The 15,086-nt window shown below is 38.4% G+C and overlaps 1 protein-coding gene across 7 annotated transcripts in view; it reads right to left on the reverse strand.

Moving 5' to 3' along the window:
• Positions 1-15,086, reverse strand: part of PPFIA2 (PTPRF interacting protein alpha 2) — a 634,690-nt gene that overhangs the window by 87,054 nt on the left and 532,550 nt on the right. For all 7 annotated transcript variants that reach the window (XM_034772198.1, XM_034772232.1, XM_034772206.1 and 4 more), the window contains 2 exons: positions 12,677-12,812; positions 11,803-12,023 (listed from right to left, as the gene is read on the reverse strand). In XM_034772198.1, coding sequence (XP_034628089.1) covers positions 11,803-12,023; positions 12,677-12,812 — 357 coding nt within the window. The remainder of the gene's footprint in view (positions 1-11,802; positions 12,024-12,676; positions 12,813-15,086) is intronic.

Raw genomic sequence — 15,086 nt, forward strand, 5'->3', positions numbered from 1 at the left:
ATTCTAAAACCAGTATGACTAATTCATAGCATTATAATTAACTTTTAGTGCTAAGTCTGGATTCCACCCTGCTAAGTGGCCTTTCAAGTGGTGTGGGCTGCCGAAGGCAATGCACATTGGGTGATCTTCTGTGTCAGTAGCAGCATATGTCTAGTGCTTCTTTACCTATGTTGAGTAAAAAGAACAAGAGAGCTCGACACTCCTATTACTGTGCTATGCCCTATAGACCTCAATCTGCAATATGCAGGACCTCCGACAATTTCCACTGGTTTCCACTCAAAGGGATCCCAAAGACCTTCAGCGTGGCTCTTGAGGATATCTTTGCCTGCTCTCAGGGAGTAAGCTCAATAAGAACTATAAGGCAGGAAGGCAGATAGTCCTCACCAGCAGAGAAACGTGACAAAGAATAAATGGGAGACACAACTTAGCATTTACCATTGTGTTGCACTTAACAATTCTCAAAAAGCTTCTTTACTCATTTCCTGAGAGTGGTCTGGTTACTTGCTAGTGTTTAATTCCATCTCCTTCCCACCTAAATGATTTCCTCAGTATTAGCAGGGCAGATGCTCCAAACAAAACCCAAATTCCTGTACTGTAGGCCCTGGTCTAATAAATACATGTGCTAGCATGTGGGTTACACCCACATGAACTCCCAACAGATCCCTCAATCTGGTCCCCAGGGTAAGTTAAAGCAACTCTGAGGTTGAGGGCCAACTGAGTAGGACCCAAGGGGCTATTCTGTCAGACAAGAGATACCCCAGACAGGACCCTTGCAGTGGGCATAGTGACTCTATGCACCCAAGGTTTCCTCTAGGCAGGGGAATCCTCAGAGAACTAGATCTGTCAGCTGTACAGCTGCTTTGTGACACCAGAAAGTCACAAAGTAGCCAGAGCAAGGGACAGTAACTGTGCCAGAGACTTCAGGTTTTCTCTGGACAGTGTATTAAAAAGGGGATGACTCACTACAGGGACCATCTGTTTCTGAATGAATTTCACTACGTAATGTACAAAAAGGCACTCATTTATGAGTAGTTTGTCCTTTCTTCATCCTCATCTGCCCTCTCAGTCACATATGGTCAAAACAATTACACATTTTCATATAGGAGGAAAGGAAGAAGTATTAGTATATCTAGAGGCAGAAAGAGCAGATGAAAGAATTGTGCAAGATACAAAGATGGGATCAAAGAAGTCAGTAGCAGCTCCTTAAGTTTTGAAATAGAGACAAACAGGCTGCCTCACAGATGTCTACAGTGTGGTCTTCCCTTCTCTTGTGCATGTTAGTAATAATGCTTTAGTGGAACATGTCTTATTGATAAATGGGAAACAATTTTTTTTGATGATCTGTAATGCAACCAGCTATCTCCAAAGTACAAAAGCTATTATAAGAATCTTCTGAAAAGAAATCCTTTATTTGATAGTTAAAAAAACAAATTTACTAGGGCTGTCAAGCGATTAAAAAATTAATCGTGATTAATCACAATTTAAAAAAATAATTGCAATTAATCGCATGATTAATCACGTTGTTAAACAATAATAGAATAGCATTTATTTAAATATTTTTGGGTGTCTTCTACATTTTCAAATATATTGATTTCAATTACAACTAAGAATACAAAGTGTAAAGTGCTCATTTATATTTATTTTTGATTACTGAGACTACAAGTCCATCCAGTCCTACTTCAGCCAATCACTCAAACAAGTTTTTTACATTTGCAGGAGATAATGCTGCCAGCTTTTTGTTGACAGTGTCACCTGAAAGTGAGAACAGGCGTTTGTATGGCACTGTTGCAGCTGGCATTGCAAGATATTTACATGCCAGATTCATATGTCCCTTCATGCTTCAACCACCATTCCAGGGGACATGAGTCCATGCTGATGATGGATTCTGCTCGATAGCGATCCAAAGCAGAGCGGACCAATGTGTGTTCATTTTCATCATCTGAGTCAGATGTCACCAGCAGAAGGTTGATTTTCTTTTTTGGTGGTTTGGATTCTGTAGTTTCTGCATCGGAGTGTTGCTCTTTTAAAACTTCTGAAAGCATTCTCCACACCTCGTCCCTCTCAGATTTTGGAAGGCACTTCAGATTCTTAAACCTTGCGTCAAATGCTCTATCTATCTTTAGAAATCTCACTTTGGTACCTTCTTTGCGTTTTGTTAAAACTACTGTGAGTGTTCTTAAAATGAACATCTGCTGGGTCATTATCCAAGACTGCTACAACATTAAATATATGGCAGACTGTGAGTAAAACAGAACAGGGGATATACAATTCTCTCCCAAGGAGTTCAGTCACAAATTTAATTAAAGCATTATTTTTTTAAAAAGCGTCATCAGCATGGAAGCATGTCCTCTGGAATGGTGGCCGAAGCATGAAGGGGCATACGAATGTTTAGCATATCTGGCATGTAAATTCCTTGCAATGCTGGCTACAAAAGTGTCATGCAAATACCTGTTCTCACTTTCAGGTGATATTGTAAATAAAAAGCAGTCAGGATTATCTCCCGTAAATGTAAAGTAACTTCTTTGTCTTAGCGATTGGCTAAACAAGAAGTAGGACTGAGTGGAGTTTTAGGCTCTAAAGTTTTACATGATTTTGTTTTTGAGTGCAGTTATATAACAAAAAAAATCTACATTTGAAAGTTACACCTTCATGATAAAAAGATTGCACTTCAGTTCTTATATCAGGTGAATTGAAAAATACTGTTTCTTTTGTTTATCATTTTTACAGTGAAAATATTTGTAATCCAAAATAATAATATAAAGTGAGCATTGTACACTTTGTATTCTGTGTTGTAACAGGAATCAATATATTTGAAAATGTAGAAAAAACATCCAAAATTACTCAATAAATTTCAATTGGTATTTTATTGCTTAACAGTGCGATTAATCATGATTAATTTTTAAAATTGCAATTAATTTTTTGAGTTAATCGCATGAGTTAACTGCCATTAATTGACAGCCCTAAAATGTACCCTACTCATTTTGTTTTATTGTGTAAAACACATCTAATGCAGTTCTACTTCATGTGTGCTGAGTGTATGGTCTCCAGATACAACTCAAAATAATCCATGGAATTTGGAGACGCACTGTATTTTTGGATAAAATGTAAAATCATGTCAGACTTCAGGGATATTGTATCAGTACAGATCACAAAAAGGAGATAACAGAAAAGGAAGCACACACTGTTGAATGTCTATTGTACTATTTTACCTTATATATGGAATATGAATTTGCCACTAAGAGAAAACCTCTCTCTCTCTCTCTCTCTCTCTCTCTCTCTCTCTCTCTTTTATCATCAAACCAGACTGGGGGGGGGGGGGGGGGGGGAAAAAAAAAGTGTAGACCATCAAATCAATGTTATATGTCTTAAAAATCTATAACTTTTATGGAAAAAAATAAATACAAAAAATCTGCAAATGAACAGTTAAGGGATGGCTGCAATCACAATTTCCTGCCATCACACAATCTTTCATCACTCATCATAACCCTACCCCAATTTACACTTCCACCCAACCTAAACTTTGCCCTCTCTGGGTTCATTTGTGAGGAAACTTTGCTGTTGGATCTACATAGTTGTTTTTCATGTAGTTTACTACACCTGTAGGAGAGACTTCAAAAGGAACATAGTCCCATGGTACATTAAATTATATTAAAGTTCTATCAATTTGTCTCATCGTGGTAAGTAGATGTAAGTAAATCCCCACTAGTGTTATGAAATGGGTTGATTACATTGGGCTGGAGTCTCCGTCTGCCAGGGGGTAGGGGGAGTGCATGAGGTAGGTAGGGGAGGCAGGGCCTGAGTCAGGAGAAGGGAGGGGGCCATGTCTGCAGATGGGAGGAGAGGAAGCATGGCAGAGCATGATGCTCTGCTGGTGAAAGATCTGCCAGCAGCTTAAGTTAAAGCTTCCCCTCCCACCAATATTTTAAAATTTACAAGGTGGCCAGGAAACTAAGATCAGCTCCTCTCATCCCTCTTCTGCATTGCATCTGAGCTCAGGCTGGGCACAGTGGAGAACTGAGTCCACTGTATTTAGGCTTATGTAACTTTGCCAGTTTGTCTTTTTGACTACATTAATTATTGTGTCTATCAGCAAACATGTTAAGTCCCCCATCATTGAACAGTAATGTTGTAGTATAACACAATGCAGCCAAGAAACAAAATACTGTGTCCTGCCATTTTAAGGCATAAACTCCTCTGAACAGTGTTCCTCACTCTGGCCCACCAGAGAGAGGGTTTACCGCAGCCTTGTCAAAAAAAGAAAAAGAAACAGACAAAGGGATGGCTGGCTTCAGATGGAGGGAAAGCCAAACATCCATTTATGATGTCTCTTGAAAACAGGCTAGTTACTCTGTGTGAGCAAGATTGTCAGTTTCTCTGTTCCACTGTTCCTTGTCTGAGCCTGGGAGCTTCCTATACCTATTTCCTCCTCAGGCTGGGAAGAGAGGAAAAGAGAAAGCTTCCTCCCTATTGCCTCTCCTTTACATCCTTGCTCTAATGAGCCCCTATTTAATCTCTCTGCTGCCTACCTTAGTGGGGCATAAGTATGCCCATTCACTGGATCTGTATTTGATATGTCCTTGTAATTCCTTCATTTGCCCTCCCTCTCCAGAAAACCAAAACTAAGGGGTACTTCCCCTCAAATTAGGCCAATGAAACAAAACAAATGCAGTTTGTAAGTCAAGCCAAGAATAAGTTTGAAAATTATTTAAAAAAAAAATCTGACAAAGAACCTTTTTAATCACCAGAATTGTAAAACCCCTGTTTCTATTTTTTTTCCAAACTAGTCAGGAAAAAAAACACCTACCCTGGGATAATATGTGGTTTGTGAAATTTTAGGAGGGTTTGTTTCTTTATGGGAAAGATAGGACAGCGATTCTTGAAAAATTGAATTTATAATGAGACACTAGCTTCATCCTTAACTATGCAGTGGCTTCTTCCACCATATAATAGGAAATTTATGGATCTATGTGATTTTCTGTGGCGAAGGTATGAATATGAATTTGAAACTAAATGAATACACAGGACCTTTAGAAAGGTCTTTTAAAAATAATCCATACTAATAAAACAAGAGAAAACACTCAAACCAAATTGTCTGTTTTATCCCCACAAACTAACGAGTAAGAAATATTTGTCTATGAAGGTTGTTGCATTTCGTTTCACTGGAAAATGGGATGCGGCATTTATTCATTCTCATGGTAAAATGACTCTCTTACTGTGAACCACTCTGATGTTCATGCACAGGGCCCAAATACTGCCCTAGGTTGCTCCCACTGTGTTCTTTAATAATAGTTTATAAACAACATACTGCTTCCATTTACTTTCCTATGACCCATAAATATATATTCATGGGGTGAAAAATATCCAGTTCTGAATTGCAGTAATATGTGACCCTGAAAGATGGTGGGCTGAGGATTTAGAGTGAAATGTGAAAATAGAGACATTAAATGAAAGGAGCCATAATGCCTAAAGTATAAAAGAAGCTAAAAGGTCCCTTGCTGAGATCAATCTTCTTGCCTGAAATCCATTTAAGAATTGCCATAAAAGGTCTACAGTATTTTCTGAACTGATATCTGACGAAAGATCTAATGTAGATCATATTCTGGGAATTAAAATAATCTTTTCCATGTTATTAATAAATCTAAATTTTAGTTCAGTTTGGATAAAACAGATGATCACCCTCTTACATAAGACATATTGCATGAATAAAAATCATCTTATCTGAGAATATAGCAGTAGGGATATATTACCAATCACCTGACCAGGATGGTTATAGTGACTGTGAAATGCTCAGGCAGATTAGAGAGGCTATTAAAATAAAAAACTCAATAATAATAATGGGGGATTTCAATTATTCCCATATTGATTGAGTACATGTCACCTCAGGACGGGATGCAGCGATAAAGTTTCTTGACACTTTAAATGACTGCTTCTTAGAGCAGCTGGTCCTGGAACCCAATTCTTGATTTAGTCCTAAGTGGAGCACAGGATCTGGTCCAAGAGGTGAATATAGCTGGACCAGTTGGCAATAGTGACCATAATATAATTAAATTTAATATCCCTGTGGCAGGAAAAACACCACAGCAACCCAACACTGTAGCATTTAATTTCAGAAAGGGGAACTGTACAAAAATAAGGAGGTTAAACAGAAAAGTGGAAACTTTTTAAAGACACCATAATAGAGGCTCAACTTAAATATATACCCCAAATTAAAAAAACAGTAAGAGAACCATGGCTAAACAACAAAGTAAAAGAAGCAGTGAGAGGAAAAAGGGCATCCTTTAAAAAGTGGAAGTTAAATCCTAGTGAGGAAAATAGAAAGGAGCATAAACACTGGCAAATGAAGTGTAAAAATACAATTAGGAAGGCCAAAAAAGAATTTGAGGAACAGTTAGCCAGAGACTCAAAAAGTAATAGCAATTTTTTTAAAGTACATGAGGAGCAGGAAGCCTGCCAGGGGCCACTGGATGATCGAGGTGCTAAAGGGAGCACTCAAGGACAATAAGGCCATTGTGGAAAAACTAAATTAATACTTTGCATCGGTCTTCACAGCTGAGGATGTGAGGGACATTCCCAAACCTGAGCCATTCTTTTTAGGTGAAAAAAGAAGAACAGGAGTACTTGTGGCACCTTAGAGACTAACAAATTTATTAGAGCATAAGCTTTCGTGGACTACAGTCCACTTCTTCGGATGCACTTTTTAGGTGACAAATCTGAGGAACTGTCCCAGATTGAGGTGTCATTAGAGGAGGTTTTGGAACAAATTGATAAACTAAATAGTAATAAGTCACCAGGACCAGATGGTATTCACCCAAGAGTTCTGAAGGAACTCAAATGTGAAATTGCAGAACTACTAATTGTAGTCTGTAACCTATCATTTAAATCAGCTTCTGTACCAGATGACTGGAGGATAGCTAATGTGAAGTCAATTTTTAAAAAGGGCTCCAGAGGTGATCCTGGCAATTACAGGCCTGTAAGCCTGACTTCAGTACTGGGCAAACTGGTTGAAAATATGATAAAGAACAATATTGCCAGACATATAGATGAACATAATTTGTTGAGGAAGAGACAACATGGTTTTAGTAAAGGGAAATCATGCTCATCAATCTACTAGAATTCTTTGAGGGGGTCAACAACCATGTGGACCAAGGGGATCCAGTGGATATAGTGTACTTAGATTTTCAGAAAGCCTTTGACAAGGTCCCTCTCCAAAGGCTTACGCAAAGTAAGCTGCCATGGGATAAGAGGGAAGGTGCTCTCATGGATTGGTAACTGGTTAAAAGATAGGAAACAAAGGGTAGGTATAAATGGTCAGTTTTCAGAATAGAGAAGGATAAATAGTGGTGTCCCCCAGGGGTCTGTTCTGGGACCAGTCCTATTCAACATATTCATAAATGATCTGGAAAAAGGGGTAAACAGTTAGGTGGCAAAATTTGCAAATGATACAAAATTACTAAAGATAGTTAAGACCCAGGCAGACTGCGAAGAGCCACAAAAGGATCTCTCAAAACTGGGTGACTGGGCAACAAAATGGCAGATGAAATTTACTGTTGATAAATGCAAAGTAATGCATATTGGAAAGCATAATCCCAACAATACATATAATATGATAGGGTTTAAATTAGCTGTTACCACTCAAGAAAGAGATCTTGGAGTCACTGTGGAGAGTTCTCTGAAAACATCCACTCAATGTGCAGCGCCAGTCAAAAAAGCAAACAGAATGCTGGGAATAATTAAGAAAGGGATAGATAATAGGACAGAAAATATCACATTGTCTCTATATAAATCCATGGTACGCCCACATCTGGAATGCTGTGTGCAGATGTGGTCGCCCTAACTCAAAAAAAAGATATACTGGAATTGGAAAAAGTTCAGAAAAGGGCAACAACAATGATTAGGGGTATGGAACAGCTTCCATATGAGGAGAGATTTATAAGACTGGGACTTTTCAGCTTGGAAAAGAGGCATGTAAGGGGAGTAATGATTGAGGTCTATAAAATCATGACTGGTATAGAGAAAGTAGATAAGGAAGGTTTAGAAGGGGTAGGTTTAGAAGATAAAATAAAAAAAGAACAAGTTAAAAATCACTTAGAAAAATTAGATGCCTGCAAGTCACCAGGGCCTAATGAAATGCATCCTAGAATACTCAAGGAGCTAATAGAGGAGGTATCTGAGCCTCTAGCTATTATCTTTGGAAAATCATGGGAGACAGGAGAGATTCCAGAAGACTGGAAAAGGGCAAATATAGTGCCTATCTATAAAAAGGGAAATAAAAACAACCCAGGAAACTACAGACCAGTTAGTTTAACTTCTGTGCCAGGGAAGATAATGGAGCAAGTAATTAAGGAAATCAGCTGCAAACACTTGGAAGGTGGTAAGGTGATAGGGAATAGCCAGCATGGATTTGTAAAGAACAAATCATGTCAAACCAATCTGATAGCTTTCTTTGATAGGATAACGAGTCTTGTGGATAAGGGAGAAACGGTGGATGTGGAATACCTAGACTTTAGTAAGGCATTTGATACGGTCTCACATGATATTCTTATCGATAAATTAGGCAAATACAACTTAGACTATAAGATGGGTGCATAACTGGCTGGATAACCATACTCAGAGAGTAGTTATTAATGTTCCCAATCCTGCTTGAAAGGTATAACAAGTGGAGTTCCGCAGGGGTCTGTTTTGGGACCGGCTCTGTTCAATATCTTCATCAACAACTTAGATATTGGCATAGAAAGTACGCTTATTAAGTTATCAGCTGATACCAAACTGGGAGGGATTGCAACTGATTTGGAGGATAGGGTCATAATTCAAAATGACCTGGACAAATTGGAGAAATGGTCTGAGGTAAACAAGATGAAGTTTAACAAAGACAAATGCAAAGTGCTCCACTTAGGAAGGAACAATCAGTTTCACACATACAGAATGGGAAGAGACTGTCTAGGAAGGAGTACAGCAGAAAGGGATCTAGGGGTTATAGTGGACCACAAGCTAAATATGAGTCAACAGTGTGATGCTGTTGCAAAAAAAGCAAACATGATTCTGGGATGCATTAACAGGTGTGTTGTGAGCAAGACACGAGAAGTCATTCTTCTGCTCTATTCTGTGCTGGTTAGGCCTCAACTGGAGTATTGTGTCCAGTTCTGGGCAACACATTTCAAGAAAGATGTGGAGAAATTGGAGAGGGTCCAGAGAAGAGCAACAAGAATGATTAAAGGTCTTGAGAACACGACCTATGAAGGAAGGCTGAAAGAATTGGGTTTGTTTAGTTTGGAAAAGAGAAGACTGAGAGGGGACATGATAGCAGTTTTCAGGTATCTAAAAGGGTGTCATAAGGAGGAGGGAGAAAACTTGTTCACCTTAGTCTCTAAGGATAGAACAAGAAGCAAGGGGCTTAAACTGCAGCAAGGGAGGTTTAGGTTGGACATTAGGAAAAAGTTCCTAATTGTCAGGGTGGTTAAACACTGGAATAAACTGCCTAGGGAGGTTATGGAATCTCTATCTCTGGAGATATTTAAGAGTAGGTTAGATAAATGTCTATCCAGGATGGTCTAGACAGTATTTGGTCCTGCCATGAGGGCAGGGGACTGGACTCGATGACCTCTCAAGGTCCCTTCCAGTCCTAGAATCTATGAATCTATGAAGTGTTGTTTACTACTTCTCATAACACGAGAACTAGGGGTCACCAAATGAAATTAATAGGCAGCAGGTTTAAAACAAATAAAAGGAAGTATTTCTTCATACAATGCACAGTCAACCCAGTCAACACAACCAAATCCTTGCCAGAGGATGCTGTGAAGGCCAAGAACCATAACAGGATTCAAAAAAGAACTAGATAAATTAATGGAAGATAGGTCCATTAATGGCTATTAGCCAGGATAGGCAGGAATGGTGTTCCTAGTCTCTTCCAGAAGCTGGGAATGAGTGAAAGGGAATGGATCATTTGATGATTACCTGTTCTGTTCATTTCCTCTGGGGCACCTGGCACTGGCCACTGTCGGAAGACAGGATACTCGGTTAGATGGACCCTTGGTCTGACCCAATAGGACCATTCTTATGTTCTTATGTTCTTAAGAGGGTGATTATTTCTTGGTGGACTCTCCTGACTGAATAACTTTCCCTGAAATTTACAAAAGGGAATATGAAAGTAGCTAATCTGACCATTAGTTATAGGGGTATCTTTACAAGCCAATTTTTTGATGAGAGTCACTCATGCTTCAGGACATCGGCTGATAATTTCTGTGTGTGTGGGTGGGGGGGGGGGGATAAAAATTTTTCTTCTCTCAGTCAATCTACAATACTACAAAAATAACTAAGTGTGTTATGTTTTTTCTCTCTTTTTTGCTTTCCTCTAAAGCATCAAGTACTAGTTATTGCTAGAGGCAAGATGCAAGACTAGATGGATCAATGATCTGATTCAGCATGACATAAATCCTATCTATCTACATTACCTACAGATATGTTCTCTTCTCCAAACCCCCACTATATCAGATAATTGCTTCTTAAAAGGTCAACACTTTAATGTTTAAAAAAAGTTAAGATATTTGTTTAACTTATAACCTTCTGACTAGTCAGGGTCCTGATTTCCTTGTAATAAAAGAAAACATGAATAAAATTCCTTTTTTCCCCTATATTAGGAATATGCTATTTTAGCAAGATTTAAACCTTCCAACAGCAAAATTTTCCATTGGCCTTTTATCTTGACAGAAATGCCGTGAAACAGATTTTAGAAAATTGAAGCAAAATTCTATATGAATCAAATGGAAACATGTTGGGAGTCCCAAATACTCAACTATAAACCTACAGTGAAAAATAAGCGGCCTCAACCCACCCTAGAATGGAAAAGTTTTTAATGTCATTTTAAAACATGCTCAAGAGTATATATTACACTGGGCTCTATTCTTTCAAGGCTACCTTACACAAAGAGAAAGACTTGAGGAAAAACTAGCACAAGGTAAAGGGGATATTTCAAACTACTCTCCATCTGATTACTAAATAGTATGGTAACCTATTGGTATGACCTGGACATTGATGCATTAATGACACCTCTTTCATCTCTTTCCTCGGAACTGGGAGGTAATAAATGGATGTTCTGAAGAAAACATGATCAATTTATCACACAATCTTTTTAAACCTACCTTTTTGACAAAAGAGGTAAACTGTGGTTCTGCTGTGAAAAGTGTCTATTAAAATAGCATCCTTGGGTTCAATGTTTATTGCCTCTCAATAATTCCAGATGAAATTAGTGCAGTTTAATACATTGAGGTTTTTTTCCTTGTCTTTGAGCCCTATAACTCGGTCTGGAATATGAATCTCATACTGAATTCCTTCCTGCTTTCATAGCATACTTAGTAACCCAGACCCATATGAGGTGTATTACAGGTGTAACTAACAGCAGGAACCATGCATATCACTGAATTCAAATCTTCAGGATAACAGTTCATTAATGGTAGAATGGAGTTATGTAGGATGGGCATGTAAAAATCTTGAAAAGAAGGCCTCTGAATAAAGGTCTATCAGAAAGCTTCCCTGTGTTAGTGTACCCTAAAATAGCTTCTTCTACAGAGCTAATTATTTCTCTTCCCCGGCATGTTCTTCGCAAGCTCCATGTTTAAGAAAGGAAATTGCTATCATTACTTCCACTATAGTACATATTCTTATACATAAACACATACATTCCCCAATTATTGCCCTGAAATGCATGAGTGGGGCTCCCACTGCAGTCTATGGAAACTGATCCTGAGCAAAATGGGGAAGATTGATCTATGACCAGAAAACACATTGCAGTTGGTTGATGTTAGGTACCTTATTTCTTTGTTGATTGCATCTAGTTGCTCCTGAAGCATCATGGCCAGAGTCTGGGCATCTGAATGCCCACTTGGTGACAGAAGATCCATGGAGCTAAAAATAGTTTCTCTATCATCGTCATCAATATCAGACATTTCGGTGTCACTTTCAAATGGGTGGCTGCTCAAAACTCCAATCTGCTGAGTTCTGTTCCACTCATGATCCCCAAGAGATTTCACCTAAGCAAAAATGTACATAATGCATATAGTTTAGCCTGAGAAACTATTTAAAAAATAGCTTGCTGGAAAATGGAAAAGATGAAGCATTAACATTTTAAAATACTGGCTCTGTCATTATTAATCCCTTTCTTATTTGTAAAAACATTAAGAATGATAGATTTATTTGATGAGAATAAAGATGCTGTAAAGTTCTTTCATATAGTTTCTACTGCAGTTCAGCATTAACTAAGGAAGAGATTTTCAAAGGTGTCCAGTTAGGTTTCCAACTCCCACTGAACTTGAATATCTCCCTCTGCGCTATTCGTGTTGGCTGCTATACAGCAGTGGATGTACTTGTAGATTTGTATGGAAAAATCCTATTGTTTGCTGAGAAAACTTCACAATTTGTAACCCCATCGAGTATCTTCTACAAACACTGAGGTATACTGTCATATCCCAGTGTGGGGATTTTAATTGTTAACATGAGCTATTAATACCATATGCAATTAAAAGAAGATCTCCTATAAGCTGTCAGCAAACTAGTTAGCTAAGGCACTTTTGCGGTGCATTATGTATGCCAGTGTTTAATGCTGTCATTGTTTAGGAATACATTGTAATAATGCATGCAAAAAAGCTTGCAGTGTTTCACAAGTGAAAACAATTAAATGGTTAACCTTTGGTTCATCTCTCCGGACCCCCATACGACCTCTTCTGGGTCGCCTTATCACTTTAGTTGACCTGTAGTCAGATTGACTATCAACCAAGGAACCCACAGAATACCTCAGTTCTGCTGATGTGTCAAGGTGAGATCTGAAAAAGGATTGAGGCAGAGACAATAAGTAAATTCAAATAACAGTAATGATAACACAGTGCCTTTCATTCTAGGGTCTCAGACCTTTATTGACATTAATTCATTAAGCCTTGCAAGAGAAACTACATTGGGGACACAATTCAGTGAACATTTTCTAAACATATGGTGGGGGTAATAAAGGAAATAAATCTTGACCCTTTTTATATTAAAGAATTAAATAACAAACCACAACAGCCCAGATCCGCAGCTGGTGCGAATTGGCAGAGCTCCAATGAAGTCAATCAGCAGAGTCGGCTCAACATTAATCATTTTTGCATATCCCACCCTAAACACTTTTGTAGTATTACTTTTCTATGTAAGCAATTGTTGCCATGACAGTGTTATGCGATCATGAATGAAAAGGAAGATGAATCAATCTGCTTATTAAGACATGCTCTACATTATGATAATGTTAGTCAACTTCCCAATGATATAAAGGTTTATGGTTATGATTGGAATGCTACATCTCTGGTACTATGTTAATAGTTTAAACTAATACAACTGATACAGCCTAAGAACCTTGGCTTCCACAAGTGCGTTTGGGGCATGACTCTGGCTTTTAAACCATTGGCTGCATTGCAGGGCTGGGGATGAGGATGGTCTAAGCTCCAGGACAACAATGGAAGAATTGTGGCTGACAGTCAGAATTCTTCCTAGTTTTCCTGTGTGTGTGTGCATGCTAGAGTGGGAACACTGCCACTCACTGAAGCAATGCAGCATTCCCTTCCTGCCCAACATCAGTTTTGCTGGCTTGTGGGGACTGTGGGGGGGGCGAGGGGAGGGGGCCACAGACTATGTTCCCCTTCCTTGACTCTTTTCAGGAGGTTAGTACCCGTGACAGAACTAACCTAGGGCAGTGCTTGTACCTCCCAGACCCATCACAGTTGCTGCTCATAGTGGGAAATAAGGGGAGTGAAGTCTCCATGCACCCTCTGAGAATTCTCAAACAGTCATGAAGATTTGGCCACATTTTGGCCTTCGCAAAAGGATGCACTTGGCATGATAACATTAGAGAAGTGAAATGTAATGTTACAAATATTGTAGTGACGATACTTCGTCAGTATCAAAGTACAACACTTTATTACTTGTTTGTTTGTTTGTTTATGGTATCTCCTAAAGATGTGCTAGTAGCCTTCCAGGCATTCAGGAAGCAATGGTCTGTGCTCTCTGGAACTGGCAGTCTGAAGACTGACACACAGACAGAAAGCAGTTAAGGGGAAAGGGTAGATAATCTTTGTGTTTGTTTTAGCAGGTGGCAAATATACTGTTGCATCTGTCATCTCTCATTGTACTAATTTGAATGGAGAAAAGAGAATGGTTAAGAAAAGTAAATTGTTACTCCTACACAGAAGGATTTTTTTAAAATAATATATATGTTATAAATAACAACAGTGAAAGGAAAATCTTATCTGACTACTTGCATTTCTGTAGTAGTCAAGACAGTTACGCTATCTAGAATGCACATGAAAAATATGCCTCCATATTTAAATTTTAACTCCTTTCAAACTGGAAAAAAAAGCTTACAATCAGCTTGTGACCATCTTCCTTAAAAGGTTCACAGCAAGGTTAATAATTAGTTTTCAAGAAACAAAATATGATTTTTATCCCTAAAAATATTTCCTTCAGCTCAGTGGAAGAATGTTGCCCAAGAAAATAATGGCTTTAATCTTTAGAGATGAAAGCTATCTAAGTAAAAGTATGACTGATTTCCAAAATGAAGGAAATCATTCAGAAAATCACATTTATGCTAAAATCATAGAATCATAGCATATTAGGGTTGAAAGAGACCTCAGGAGGTCATCCAGTCCAATCCCCTGCTCAAAGCAGAACCAACACCAACTAAATCATCTCAGCCAAGGCTTTGTCAAACAGGCCTTAAAAACCTCTAAGGATGGTGATTCCACCACCTCCCTAGGTAACCCATTTCAATAATCTGTAATATCTGTAAAATCTGTAATACTATTAGAAGAATATTAATGTAATCCTCCCTTCCCCATTCCAGATATGTAGTATATAAATAGATTTCAACAGATGTTCACTTTCACTACAGGATCATTTATTTTGAACTAAAATAAATTGTTGCCTAGAAGAATGAGGCATTAGCCTAAATTTTAGCAACACCACATTAGTCGGAAAGTGAGAGCAACTGGTATTGTTAAAATGTAACCACTTGATGGCTGTTCAGTGACATAGGACCATTAACTGCATCTCCAGTGAGCATGGAGTGCAGAATC

The sequence above is a fragment of the Trachemys scripta genome, chromosome 1 (genome assembly GCF_013100865.1).
Source record: "Trachemys scripta elegans isolate TJP31775 chromosome 1, CAS_Tse_1.0, whole genome shotgun sequence".
Classification (NCBI taxonomy): domain Eukaryota; kingdom Metazoa; phylum Chordata; order Testudines; family Emydidae; genus Trachemys; species Trachemys scripta.